Below are 14,769 nucleotides of genomic sequence, written 5' to 3'. Positions count from 1 at the left end.
TAACTAACCCCACAAGAAGTTTGACCAACAAAAAAAAAGGAAAGAAAAAAAAAACTAACATAGACGTGACAACCCCATCCCAGCCAAATAAAATCCCATTAACAAACCTATGTCATTCTTGAAGAGTTAATTAAAGCAAACTAAGGTAATCTTTAATTCTTCATCTTCTTTTCTTCTTTAAATGTGTGGATGTTGAAATTTTGGAGATTGTTTAAGGTTTTTGAAGTACCAATTAGGGATTTAAGATTAAGACTTATGAATTATCAAATAAGATTTGCAATTGATTTTGGTTTTCTTTCTTGCTTGTATGAATTATCAATTGGGGATTTTGTTGGTTTATATATTTACATCTTCTATATAATTATTCAATGGCCTATATTTTATAATGTCGGATCAACATCGAAATGTTAAGAGATCAAATATTCTTAGAGATAAAGATTTGCAATTGATTTTGGTATTCTTGCTTGCTTTAATGTTTAATTCTTGTGGTGTTTTTTTTTCTTACTAGTTTCTATCTACATGTACTAGAGGCATTTTGAGGAATAAGACTCATTATGCCATCACAACTAAACCCATAAGAATAGTAATTGACTGTGTCTAATTTCTATTTTTCCATTACTAAAAATAAAAAAAAGGCAACTATAAATCCGTGCCTTAATTTCTGAAAAACCCTAAACAAGGGGACAACTTCCAACTATAAATTGGAAGCTAGACCTCACTTGCATTCTCAATAATAGGGTTGCAAGTTGGATTGGAAATTCTCGAATCCAACCACTTTCAATCCTAAACTCTTCCGAGATGGCAAAATCCGTTGGCTCCAGCACCACAGTTGTTCTGCTAATAGCTCTCCTTCTCGTTGCTTCCATGGGTGAGTAATCCTCAAACCCTTATCAACTCGAAAAGTTTATATTTACATCATTTCTTGCACTGCAAGCCAATTCATACGAACTTCCCAAAGTTTATAATAATGTCACTAATTTTATTAGACATGACATCCCAAATATACCTTCTTTGTTTTAGTTGTTAGTCTTACAAAGTTGTATAATTAAGAAGAATATAAGAAATTAAGAAACTTTTTTTTTTTTTTTGGTGATAATATACAGAAGTGCCAGTGGTTGAAGGACAAAGAGGATGCAAGCAGGCGAGCAAGTCGATGACCACCTGCACAGCCCACCCAGAGTGTGACAAAAAATGCAAAGGAGAGAAAGCAAAGATGGGACTTTGCCGTGCTGATGGTCCCAAAGGCAAAAAGTGCTGGTGCTACATGTGTTAACATCAATGGGGATTTTGTATAACTTTCTCAACAATAAAATAGTCTAAACAACTTTTGAGAAATTAAAACATCTCTGTCTCTCTCTCTCTCTCTCTCTCTCTCTCTCTCTCTCTCTCTCTCTCCCTGTGTTTATACTTTAGACACAAGTGTGCCCATGCAAACCACAGATACCCTTGTGATGGCGGTATAATTAACAACTCTAGGAACACCACCCACTTTGATAGATTTCACAGCTATTTCAATCCCTGAAATGACCTGCATATGCGTTTGCAACATCAATATAAAGAGAGTCTCACAACTCTTGACAAAAAACAATTTTAAAAAAATGTGGGGAGAATACTTTTCTAACTAATGCTACATTCGCAACTAGTTACAGAAATAAGAAGAAAATTTGGCCTTCCTGGTTTATGACATTTTCCAAAATTTGTGTGACCAACTAATTTTAATATCATCAGATGTGACATAACATGAAGGAATATAAGCTGAAGCTGTACGTAACCACTCCGTCGATATAATGGAGAAATGGAATCTGTATTGCATAACAACATTGTTTTAAATCAGCTAGCTAAAGTTGTAGGTTAATGATACACAACACAATATTTTCAATGGACTCATAGTAATATCTTTTTAATCGTAAGGACTAGGAGATCATATTGGCATGAGGACTTACCCAGTCCCAATAACGAATACAAAAGGAATCGGTTCACCATTTTCATCTATGTGATCATATGTCGAGTCAAAGCGCCATCCTTGTTTCTCTGCAAACCTTCCATAGTAATGAACAGCAACCTTCACAATCAAAATATACATATTTAGATGGCTACAGATGCATTTCAATCACCACAAGACGCCTTCATGAAGCTAGACATCAAATTGTCCCACAAATCTTAATTCTCAATCGAAAATAAGAAATATTTCAAGGCACGAAGTGTGCACATTGTACTCTTTTATGTCATTTAATTTGTTCTGTTTTCAATAATGTTGTAGTTTCAATGCTGCAAAAGCCAAAAATATAGAGTTCCTTTTGTTCTAAACGGAACGGTATCCAACAACTTGGCCAAAAAAAAATTCAGCAAATTACAGCCTGATGCTTGAAAACAGATGAAATTACTGGCTAGCTTAAATTTCAAAGATTACATCAAACATTGTGTAGAGCCACAACCTTGTAAATTAGCCAAGCTTGTTTTGATATATGGAAATCAAAAGGCAACTTAGTTTTTACCAACCACCCAGTTCATGAATCCTATTGCATTATGAGGAGAGGGGAGAGAATATGTTACTTTCGAGGCATATTAATAAAGTTTAATAGGGAGTTGATTTCTTTTTCAATGTCATCATAGCCATTAAAACTGATTTCATCTAAGGGTTAAATTTTTTTGTATAAATGAGGTGGTTTTATTTATGATATCCTACCCATATGTATATATATATAATGAAACAGACAGAATAGAATAAGCGAAGCTTATGCATGTATCTAATTAATGAAAATACAAATATAGAACATAAAAACAAGAACATAATTATATGAATTTAAAATATAAAATAGTCAAAATATATTGATAACTTGAAAATAGGCTTATGAGAATGTTTGGCTTACAAAGATTGAAAGCTAGCTCTCGAGTTCCTATTGTTGTTCTTCATATCATTGTTTATGAGAGAACATTTAAACTAAGAAACTAAAATTTCGCTCTTTTACATTCTGAATACAACTGAGGCTGAAGCTATCTTAAATAAGAGAAAAGCAAACTCAACTATGATTACATAACTAGGGTAAAGTAACTTGAGTAGCATTGGATCCTTTTAACACAAGAAGAGAGACTGCAGTTTTAACTCAGGGAATCTACTTCAACTTTCAATTTTGTCTTCATGCTTTTACTGGCCACCTTTTGCTTTTACTCAGGGGAATCTCATAATGAAGGATTTGCTTTAGTCTAGATTTAGGTCATAGGCTGGGTAGTCTTCATTGGGATCTTGACCATAAGGATAGTCATACCATCTTAAAAGGCAATCAAGACTTTTTTGACTAGAGGAGAGAGGGCGACAGCTGGAGGACGACTGAGACTCATTGCCTTCATCATCATTCATTTGAGAGGCTTGGAGCATCAGTTGTCGTGCAATATCTTGGAGCTCAGCTTTAGACTTCCCTTCAACGGAGAGGGAGGTCTGAGAAGATTGAGAAGAGGAGGACTTCTGCTTAGGCAACTGTGGTGTAGGTACTTGAGGAAAATCTCTGTAAACATACTTAGCAATTCGGGGAACCTCAAAGCGATCCCACCACTTAACAGAAAATTGGCGGGAGAAGGTTCTTGTCTCCCAATTAACTGCATAATGCCACTTTAATATCCAGGGAATTTTATAACGGGCAATAAAATGTTGGAGGCTTGGAAAAAATAAATCACGCTCAGAAAACTTATATTTTTGGGCAAAATAGGTGATTAATTCAGTAACTTGAGACGGTAAAATTTCAGATTTAGGACTATGGGTATCTCACCAATGGAGGAACCAATAGGGAAACTCACTGTGAAATTTACTATCAAAGTTTATGAACCAGGAATGGGAAAAATCAGATGTTTGGTGCAGAAAAATATAGTACCAGGACTCAATGTAATCAGGATAATTGTATTGAAATTTAGATGGAAGGGTGCGTAATTCATAAGGATGTGCTCCCCAACTTTCTTGGCTCAGGATTTGATGAATGTAAAGGGAATGATAAAGGATTTTTTGAGGATCTTGTTTATCACGGATATGCTTAATGTCAACTGATTGGGTCTCATGGAGGATTTCTCTGTAAAATTTTAGGGACTTATAAGGACTTTGTGGCAAGAAATGAAAACCACTGGGAAATGCTCTTTGGCAATCATGGCAGGACTCATTATTTCATGAATATGAGGCTCAATGATAAAAAGATTAGAGCTACTCTTATGAACATAAGGGGAAGACTTAGGGTAGGAAGAGATGGGAGTAGCAGTTGAGGAAAGCTGAAAGGGATCATAACTGGAAACTAAAGCAGATGATAATTTGGGCGAAATTGGCCAACTGTGGTACCTAAAGGACTATAACGATTGACAACTGGGATTGGAGAAAAACTAGGATAAGGAACAATTGAAGAGGGTGACTCAGGCTTAGGGAGAGAAGATCAACTAGACTCGGTTTTGACCACCTTTTGAATCATTGATGCAAGGAGGATTCTGGGCAACTGAGAGGGTTGGCTTTGATTCTCTTTTTGTTTATCTTTTCTGCCGGCCATTGCTTATCCTCCAGGAATTCTCTAGTAAGAAAATCGGGACAGAATTCTCACTTCCTTTCAAATATTCAATTTCAAAATAAAAAATGCTTAAAATAGCTTGCCATTGTGCAAAAATTTATTTTGATGCAATATTTTGAACATCTTTTTCTCATACATGCTTAGCAAATTTACAATCAACTCTGACTAAATTTTTTTGATTTGATAGATCATCTTGGAATTTAGTAATACATAATACAATAGCTAGTATTTCTTTTTTGATAGTACTATAATTAGATTGCGACCGGGTCCAAATACCAGAATAGAAGCGAACAATTTGCTCAGAAGGAGTAGAAGTAATTTTTTGTTTAAGGATCCCACCATATCCTATCTCAGAAGCATCTGTTTCAACTATTTTAAAGGAATCTGTTGTAGGAATGCCAAGACAAGGAAGTGTCTTAACATGACTCTTGATTTGTTTGATGATCTCGGTATGAATGGATGACCAAGGAGGAGGATTACTCTGTAATCTGTCAAACAAAGGCTTACACAGTTTTCTCAAATTTTGATAGAAGTCAGAAACATAATTAAGAGAACCTAAAAATCTCTGCAACTGATATTTGTCAATTATTTGATCAGAGAACTTATCTGCAAATTGGATGATCCACATCTCAGGGTATTGGATGGATCTGTGACTGATTAATATTAAAGCCGAGGAATCTAACATTGGTTTGGAATAACCTAATCTTAGGGGCAGAGACAACTAATCCATTTGACCTGACTATTTGGAAAAATTTACGCAGGTGCTTCCAATGTTGTTCTATAGATTGGGAGAAAATTAGAATATCATCAATATAAACAATAAAGAAATGACTATAAGGATTAAAGATCTCATTCATTATATTTTGAAACTCACTAGGCGCATTTTTAAAACCAAAAGGCATAACATTCCATTCATAATGACCAAAGGGAGTGACAAAAGCAGTCTTATATCTATCAGACTCAGTGATTTGGATTTGCCAGAATCCACTCTTCATATCAAATTTGGAAAAAATAAAAGCTTTGCTTAAGCGATTAATTAAATCTCTCTTATTAGGAATAGGGTATCTAATCCATTCTAGCACAATATTAAGTGGTTTATAATTAATGACTAATCTTGGAGATCCTCGTTCTAATTCAGCATTCTTTTGGACATAAAATGCAGGACACGACCATGGTGACTTGCTTTTTCTAATTATATTTTTTTGTAATAACTCATTAATCTCAGTTTTGCAAAATTCCATAATTTCTTGACTCATCTAGATTGGTCTTACTTTAGTAGGTATATTTTTCTCAGAAAGATTCTTAACATATGGCAGACTCATAACATGATTTTTTTTCTATGCCAAAAAGCAATGGGTAGATCTGAACATATTTCGGATACTAATTTTTTCTCAAATTCTAAGACCTGCTGTTGGAAAGACGGGCTACTTAGTTGAGACTCAATTCTCTTAGTTTTTACTTCTTCTTGAAGGTGGTAGACTTGGCTACTCTTGTCTTTTATTAAAGTAATTGTCTTGGCAATATCATTTTTTTGTAAACATTTTAACTTATGTAACTCGGGTTTGGTTAAAAATTCAAATTTAACTTTCTCACCTAAATGATTGATACCACTCCATCAAATTCAACTTGAAAATGGTAAAGAAGGCTTATGAAAGGTAAGCCTAAAATGACATTATCAGTTATATTTTTAATTGAAACAAAAGAAGTTTTAAAACAAATTTTATTCTGACAGACATAGGCTTTGGGATCTCATAGCTTAATTGAAGTAACTTTCCTGAAGCGGTGCTTAAGGATTCTCTAGATTTCTTATAATACTTAGTGGGAATTAAACCTTCTTTTTATACAATTAAGATCATCTCCTGAATCAAATAAGGCGATCTTGTTGAATTCAAAATTTTTAACAACTATAGTAATTTTAGAATACCATTTCCTTTGACTATCAGTCTCAGTTGTATTCAGAATGTAAAAGAGCGAAATTTTAGTTTCTCAGTTTAAATGTTCTCTCAGAAACATGATCTGAAGAACAAAAATAGGAATTCGAGAGCTAGCTTTCAATCTTTGTAAGCCAAACATTCTCATAAGCCTATTTTCAAGTTATCAATATATTTTGATTATTTTATATTTTAAATTCATATCATTATGTTCTTGTTTTTATGTTCTATATTTGTATTTTCATTAATTAGATACATGCATAAGCTTCGCTTATTCTATTATGTCTGTTTCATCACTATCTATACCAATCCCTTCTGGTTCTAGATCCCTTCTGGTATCAGAGCCGTAAGAGTTGTAAGAATTCGTTTAAGTCGCAACTCATCCAACCCAAGTGGCTGGTTTAGGTTTTCTGAGTTGAAGTTTTGTAGTTTTCTTCTTCTACTTCTTTTATTCTTCAAGATATTTATTTGTTTTCTCTCTTAAGGTCTGACTCGTGAGTCCTCTTTCCAAACGATAAGTCCCCAGGGTAGGGCACGAGCGGTGGGCAGAAGACAGAGAGTTAGAGAGAAGATCAATAGGTTTCTTGTTAAGTAAATAGTCAGTCTTAGAAGTCACTATTCATCTTCTTCATAAATTCAACCCCAAACACTTGAGTAAATATGAGTCACCTCTTTAGGACAAATTCTTGTAGTTCGAGCATAGAACCACAATAGGTCCCCTCCCTGAGATAGTAAATGAAGAACAGTTTGAATATAATTCTAGTAATGATGAGCAATTAGATTTTAGAGATTGGAATATACCTAGAGTCCCAAGCCAAAACATTTATAAGAAAAGTGGTCACTTTCTAGTTTTAATTCCACTACTCATGTAAAAACAGTTGAACAAGTTTATGCTTTAAGTAAAGAACATGAATCTTGTCAGTTGCTTAATCTTGAGTCCATTAAGTAACATAAGCATGATGGTAATAATTTCCTGCATATAGGCCTTGTTCAAAGTTGCTGTTAAACCACTTACTAGATTAGGATTACAAGCCTCTATTTTATTATGTTTACGCGATGCTAGATTTACTGAGTTTAATGATAGTGTTCTAGGAATGATTGAGTCCAGTCTGTGTAATGGTCCAGTTCATTTCGATTGTTACCCTGATTTTACTATAAGTCTGAATGATCCTCATATTCTTAAAACTTTAACTTTGAATATTAAGACTTCTGGTTATAATGTCCTCCCAGGTACCCAACCTTTAGCCTTAGTTTACATAATTTACTATAAAGTTACTGGTACAAATATGAATTTTCAAGCTTTAAATAAGAGTCCGAAAGATCAAACACTTTTAATACAAAGTTGTACGCATGATGCTAATATTAGAATTCCACACACAGTTAAATAGTTCTGAGATTAGTCTACCTAACTGATTGGACTTTAGTCACTGAGACCCAACCTGCCCCTATACAACGAAGTTTAAATAATTTAGATTATATTCAACAATATGTAGATGGTACAATTAAAATTAATTTTGGTAATCACACTAAGTCCTAAGTCCAATTACAACAATTGCCTACACCTTGGCCAATCCAAGAGACATACGCCTGCTAGACACTCCTTCGCAGCTTCTTCCTCTACCCAAGAAAGTGACTTAGAAATAGAAATAGCTTTAATTGACTTAAAATTAGAATCTCTAAGAAAAACAGCCCAAGTTAGTCACCCGTGCTATGGAATTCCTCCTGTTCCTCCAGTGGCAAAAGATCCCAAACCTGAGTCTCCCCTACTTCTCCCACGCAGACAGACTTCATAGCAAGTGAGGCTAATGCTTATGTCATAGATGACCAATTACGAGTTCTTAAGAAATCGTAACGATTTAAAATTAATTGGAAATCCTTGGATAAACACCTTTACAACCCCAAGAATGAGACTAGGAGAAATAATTATCACATAGTTGTCCCAGACAAAAACAAAAGACAAGAAATTTTTAATAATTGGAAAGACTATATGTGGTCTGCTAAAGTTCAAATTGATTATCTTGATTTTGTAGAAAGCCGTTATATTTTGAATGAATTAAAAACCTTAACTAAAGAGAAATGGGTAAAAGCAGATCAATCTGAAGTTGTCTCTAGTCATCCCCCGGTAGAAACTATTCTTATTAACCATGGAACGTCAAAAGTTATTGCAAGTCCTTTTAAAATTACTGACCAAACAGATGATAAAAATAAGAAACTGATTAAACAAAATAATTATGTCAATCAAAGTCTAGTTGCCATAGGAAAACAATTAGATAAAATAGAAACCAAAATTAACAAGCGTCTTCCTTCTTAACCTAAACTTAAGTCAAAAGAAAAACCTTTAGTTCAGTTTCAAGAATTACAGCCCAATCACTCATTGCAGACTTCATCTACTATGAAAAAGATAGAAGGTATGCTTGAGTAGTTAACTCCAGTCAAACCTGAGAAATCTAGTCTTAAAGTCTTAGGATCTTCCTCCGCCTTAGTCATCCAGTTAGGTACTGATTCTGATGAAAGTATGGAAACCATTGAGTCTAGTAATATTTCAAAAATTGAAAATGCGTTCAAAAATTTAGAATTAGAATCTGAGTTAAAAGTAAAAAGATTAACTAACAAAGTTAACCCCACTAGTTTAACTAAAAATTGGTATCCTAAGCCTACACCACCTGATATCCAGTTTGAAGAAAGAAATAACTTGACCCAGTTTTCTGTTTCTTCTGATAAGTTGTATGAGTGGAATATAGATGGTTTGTCTGAGCAAAAAATAATGAACAAATTAACTCATATGTCTATGGTAGCCAATAGTTATATCACTAATCATAATCTTCGTCAATCTGAGATAGTCCCTTTATTAGAAACCGGTTTTACTGGAACCTTACATTCTTGGTGGGATAAACACTTAACTGATGAGTCTAGAAGAAATATAATATATGCAATCAAACTTAATGAAGAAGGTCTCCCCATATTTGATGAGAATATAGGCCACAGTGTAGAAGACGGAGTCAATACCCTCCTTTACACAATAGTCGATCATTTCATGGCAATCCCTAGTCATACCCAAGCCATAATACATGATCAACTGAGTAATTTAAGATGTCCTCAATTAAGTGATTTTAGATGGTATAAAGATGTTTTTATTTCCCGAGTAATGCTACGAGAAGATAGTAATCAAGCTTTTTGGAAAGAAAAATTTATTAATGGATTACCCAAAATTTATTCGCCCACAAAATTCGAACAGTTTTAAGTAATGAGTTAGGGCATATAGATTATGATAATTTAACCTATGGTAATATAATTAGTACGATTAATCAAGAAGGTATGAAAATGTGTATCGATATGAAAATTAGTAGGCAAATTCAATCTGAAAGAAAATCTGCTAAATATGAGTTAGGTAATTTCTGTGAACAATATGGTCTAATTCCTATCCCTCCTTCCAGAAAAAACAAGTCCAACTATCCTAGTCATATCCATAAGAAAAGACATTATGATAGAAAAAGACAATCCTTCCAACATAATAATGAGCATAATGAATTCTATAAGAAAAGAAAGTTTCACCCTAGGAAAAATTGGTCAAAAACACTAAAGGATAATAATCACTTTAAGAAAAGTACTGATAAAAGAAAAGGAAGATGCTATAAATGTCAAAAGTTCGGTCACTATGCTAATAAGTGTAAAGTAAAGGATGCTATCCGACAGTTAAAAATAACAGATGAGGAAAAAGCCAATCTAACTAAAGTTCTTGAGATACGAAATTCCGAGTCTAGTGAAATTGAAACTTCGGTTAACAATCTTGAGTCAACTAATGATGAGTCATCATATTCTCAATTAAGTTCACCTAGAATCCAATTAGGATGTAGAGATAAATGCTACAATACTATAAAATCTATTTCTGTTTTAACTAAGCAAGAACAAGAAGAATTATTAATAGATTTGATTAGCAAAATAGAAAGTCCTGAGTTAAAATTTGAGTATTTAAAGAAACTTAGAAAGATCATCATTCAAGAAACTAATACAAGTCATTCGAGTCCTCCAACAATAAGTCTTAATACTACTCTAGAAAGATTCCATAAGAAAAAAGAAGTTTCTTTATAAGATCTACATTCTGAAGTAAAAATGATCAAAAAAGAAATAATCGAGTTAAAACAATTAAGTCACAAGTTACAAACTAAGGATTATGAAATTAAGCAAGATTTAAATTCCTTTCTAGAAAAAGAATCTTCTGAGTCTGATAGTCAACCCAGCAGTCCCGCTAATTCTGAGACAGCTTTACAGGAAGAACAAACTATTAATTTAATCAAACAAGTCCATTTTAGGAAATGATATTCTAAAATTACTATAGTTGTTAAAATTTTTGAATTCAACACGATTGCCTTTTTGATACAGGAGCTGATCTTAATTGTATAAAAGAAGGTTTAATTCCCACTAAGTATTATAAGAAATCTAGAGAATCCTTAAGTACTGCTTCAGGAAAGTTACTTCAATTAAGCTATGAGATCCCAAAAGCCCATGTCTGTCAGAATAAAATTTGTTTTAAAACTTCTTTTGTTTTAATTAAAAATATAACTGATAAAGTCATTTTAGGCTTACCTTTCATAAGCCTTCTGTACCCTTTTCAAGTTAAATTTGATGGAGTGGTATCAAGTCATTTAGGTGAGAAAGTTAAATTTGAATTTTTAACCAAACCCGAGTTACATAAGTTAAAATCTTTACAGAAAAATGATATTGCCAAGACAATTACTTTAATAAAAGACAAGAGTAGCCAAGTCTGCCACCTTCAAGAAGAAGTAAAAACTAAGAGAATTGAGTCTCAACTAAGTAGCCCGTCTTTCCAACAACAGGTCTTAGAATTTGAGAAAAAATTAGTATCGAAATATGTTCAGATCTACCCACTGCTTTTTGGCATAGAAAAAATCATGTTATAAGTCTGCCTTATGTTAAGAATTTTTCTGAGAAAAATATACCTACTAAAGCTAGACCAATCCAGATGAGTCAAGAAATGATGGAATTTTGCAAAACTGATATTAATGAGTTATTACAAAAAAATATAACTAAAAAAAGCAAGTCACCATGGTCGTGTCCTGCTTTTTATTTCCAAAAGAATGCTAAATTAGAACGAGGATCTCCAAGATTAGTCATTAATTATAAACCACTTAATACTGTGCTAGAATGGATTAGATACCATATTCCTAATAAGAGAGATTTGATTAATCGCTAAAGCAAAGCTGTTATTTTTTCCAAATTTGATATGAAGAGTGGATTCTGGCAAATCCAAATCACTGAGTAGATACAAGACTGCTTTTGTCACTACTTTTGGTCATTAAGAATGGAATGTTATGCCTTTTGGTCTGAAAAATGAGCCTAGTGAGTTTCAAAATATAATGAATGAGATTTTTAATCCTTATAGTCATTTCTCTATTGTTTATATTGATGACGTTCTTATTTTCTCCCAATCTATAGAACAACATTGGAAGCACCTGCGTAAATTTTTCCAAATAGTCAAGTCAAATGGATTAGTTGTCTCTGCCGCTAAGATTAAGTTATTCCAAACCAATGTTAGATTCCTCGGCTTTAATATTAATTAGTCACAGATCCGTCCAATCGATAGAGTTATCCAATTTGCAGATAAGTTCCCTGATCAAATAATTGACAAAAATCAGTTGCAGAGATTTTTAGGTTCTCTTAATTATGTTTTTGACTTCTATCAAAATATGAGAAAACTGTGTAAGCCTTTGTTTGACAGATTACAGAGTAATCCTCCTCCTTGGTCATCCATTCATACCGAGATCATCAAACAAATCAAGAGTCATGTTAAGACACTTCCTTGTCTTGGCATTCCTACAACAGATTACTTTAAAATAGTTGAAACAGATGCTTCTGAGATAGGATATGGTGGGATCCTTAAACAAAAAATTACTTCTACTCCTTCTGAGCAAATTGTTCACTTCTATTCTGGTATTTGGACCCAGTGGCAATCTAATTATAGTACTATCGAAAAAGAAATACTAGCTATTGTATTATGTATTACTAAATTCCAAGATGATCTATTAAATTGAAAAAATTTAGTCAGAGTTGATTGTAAATCTGCTAAGCATGTATTAGAAAAAGATGTTCGAAATATTGCATCAAAACAAATTTTTGCACGATGGCAAGCTATTTTAAGCATTTTTTATTTTGAAATTGAATATTTGAAAGGAAGTGAGAATTTTGTCCCCGATTTTCTTACTAGAGAATTCCTGGAGGATAAGCAATGGTCGGCAGAAAAGATAAACAAAAAGAGAATCAAAGCCAACCCTCTCAGTTGCCCAGAATCCTCCCTGCATCAATGAGGCTCATAATATGGTCCAACAAGACTAATTCCAATTTGTCCACCTTGTTGTGCCTAGAGAAATCTAGACATTATTCATCAATGAAAATTAGAGACAAATAATATATTTAATCTTGAATTTGATGCACAGGGCTCACTTGAAACTTGTCTTTGTAGAGCTTGACGACAGTAGCATGGGCAAGGAGAAGGTTATGGCTCACAATGTAAGGTTTTACCAACCGTACATGGAAAAAACACCTAGCTGGTGGAGCAACTCCCAAGTCATAACCATTCTTAGCCATAATATATGGCTCATTGATTGTAATCCAACCTTGACCCTATCTCCATAGGTTTTAAAACAAAGTTCACTAATCCTTGAAATCATCTGAAAATTAATTTATGTCATAATCCAAACATAATTAGCATGCGGAATGGCATTCGATGATACATAATTAACTTTCATATTTGATCTAGAGACGGGAAGTAGTTGGTATAACAAGAGAAAAGTGCTTGCTTACACGAAAGAGCGATTTAGACACTCCATACTTGTAGCTTGTGGAGGGTCGAAGTGTAATATGGTCACATAAGGTGTGATGCCTGCATCAAAACATAGAATTACACAAACTGTAAGAAAATAGAGCATCAAAACATAGAATTAATTCTTTTGTTGTAGGCCCTAGATACAGCTTGTTTTCCTGCTAAGAGTTTGGTGAGGATATCAAATTATGGCTTGAGAGTAGTCTTCTAACCAGTTGTGTTGATGAGTAATTCTAAGAGACTGGACTGCTATTTCCATAGGCAGAATTGCATCATAGCCATAGATTAGAGCATATGGGGTTATGCCAGTTGCCTCTCTTCTTGAAGTCCTATATGCCCACAGAGTTTCTAATAACTTCTCATGTCATTGTTTCAGATTTTTCTCAAGCATTTTTCTGATAATGTTGATGATCACCTTGTTACTTGATTTTGCCTGCCCATTGGCTTGAGCATAATAAGGAATGGATTGAAGTAGCTTGAATTTGAATGCTTCCGCCATATCCAGCATTTCTCCAGATATGAAAGAAGATTCTCCGTTAGTTGTGATAGATTCTGGAATGCCAAACCTTTGTATAATATGCTCTTCTATGAAAATGATGATCTCTTGAGATGTTGTGGACTTAACAGGCTTGGCTTCCACCAATTTGGTGAAATAGTCTGTAGCTACAATGATAAAACAGTGTTGTTTGCTACTGGCTAGATAAATCTTGCCAATAAGATCTATTGCCCATCCTTTGAAAGGCCATGGCTTTACTACTAGATTCATGGGAACTGAAGGAGCCTGCTGGATCGGACCGTGCCTTTGACAAGCTTCACACCCCTTGGAATAGTCAATGCAATCCTTTATCATAGTTGGCTAGAAGTAGCCATATCTCCTAATTAAACAACACATCTTTCTTCGTCCTTGGTGAGCTCCACAGATTCCTTCATGAGTTTCTCCCATGACCTTCATATATTCTTTCTTTCCAAGGCACCTTAGAACTACCTCATCTTTGCTCTTTCTGACCAAATCTCCATTCCACATAAGGTAGTTTAAAGCCATGATTCTGACTCTCTTCTCATAAGGTAAGGTAGGATACTGCAAGTAATTTATGATAGGATTTCTCCAATCATCCTCAGTTATTATGGCAGAATTGACATCTATATCCATTCCTCTGGTCAGAACAGATGGCAGACTTTTCTTTCCTACCTTGATGATCCTTTGTATACCTGTTGCTACCTGAGCCAATTCATTTGCTGCAAAGTTTTCTTTTCTTGGGATATGTTCCCAAGTAGCTTCTCCGAATTCTGTCAGCAGGTTTTTGGCTGCCACTAGATAGACAGCTAAAGAAGGGCTTAAACACTTGTATTCTCCAGCAATCTCTTTCAACACAAGCATAGAATCTCTCAGGATCTCCACAGATTGGATTCCCAATTCCACTAGCATTTCTAGGCCAATGATTAAAGCTTCATATTCAACCAT

At 34.0% G+C, this 14,769-nt stretch overlaps 1 protein-coding gene and 2 long non-coding RNA genes across 3 annotated transcripts; 1 reads left to right on the top strand and 2 right to left on the bottom strand.

Annotated features, from left to right (window-relative positions):
• Positions 1-496: 496 nt before the first annotated feature.
• Positions 497-1,341, top strand: LOC103335841 (uncharacterized). The gene is made up of 2 exons (XR_514358.3): positions 497-868; positions 1,104-1,341. It is a non-coding gene; the product is annotated as an uncharacterized LOC103335841 (long non-coding RNA).
• On the bottom strand, positions 1,270-2,992 carry LOC103335840 (uncharacterized). Its single transcript, XR_514357.3, has 3 exons — positions 2,871-2,992; positions 1,944-2,062; positions 1,270-1,528 (listed from the first exon to the last, which is right to left on the bottom strand). It is a non-coding gene; the product is annotated as an uncharacterized LOC103335840 (long non-coding RNA).
• An 11,171-nt stretch (positions 2,993-14,163) lies between these two features.
• LOC148916385 (uncharacterized) lies at positions 14,164-14,769 on the bottom strand. The gene has a single exon (XM_089055120.1). It carries the CDS (start codon positions 14,767-14,769, stop codon positions 14,164-14,166), a length of 606 nt encoding a protein of 201 aa, XP_088911246.1.

Source organism: Prunus mume, linkage group LG6 (genome assembly GCF_029339155.1).
Source record: "Prunus mume cultivar Tortuosa linkage group LG6, ASM2933915v1, whole genome shotgun sequence".
NCBI lineage: Eukaryota > Viridiplantae > Streptophyta > Magnoliopsida > Rosales > Rosaceae > Prunus > Prunus mume.
The sequence above is the reverse complement of the archived record's forward strand: the minus strand, read 5'-3'. Positions and strand labels throughout refer to the sequence as shown.

Bases quoted from the DNA above. Each gene is read 5' to 3' on its own strand.
- LOC148916385 (XM_089055120.1), bottom strand. From the start codon at position 14,769: ATGGTTGAATATGAAGCTTTAATCATTGGCCTAGAAATGCTAGTGGAA.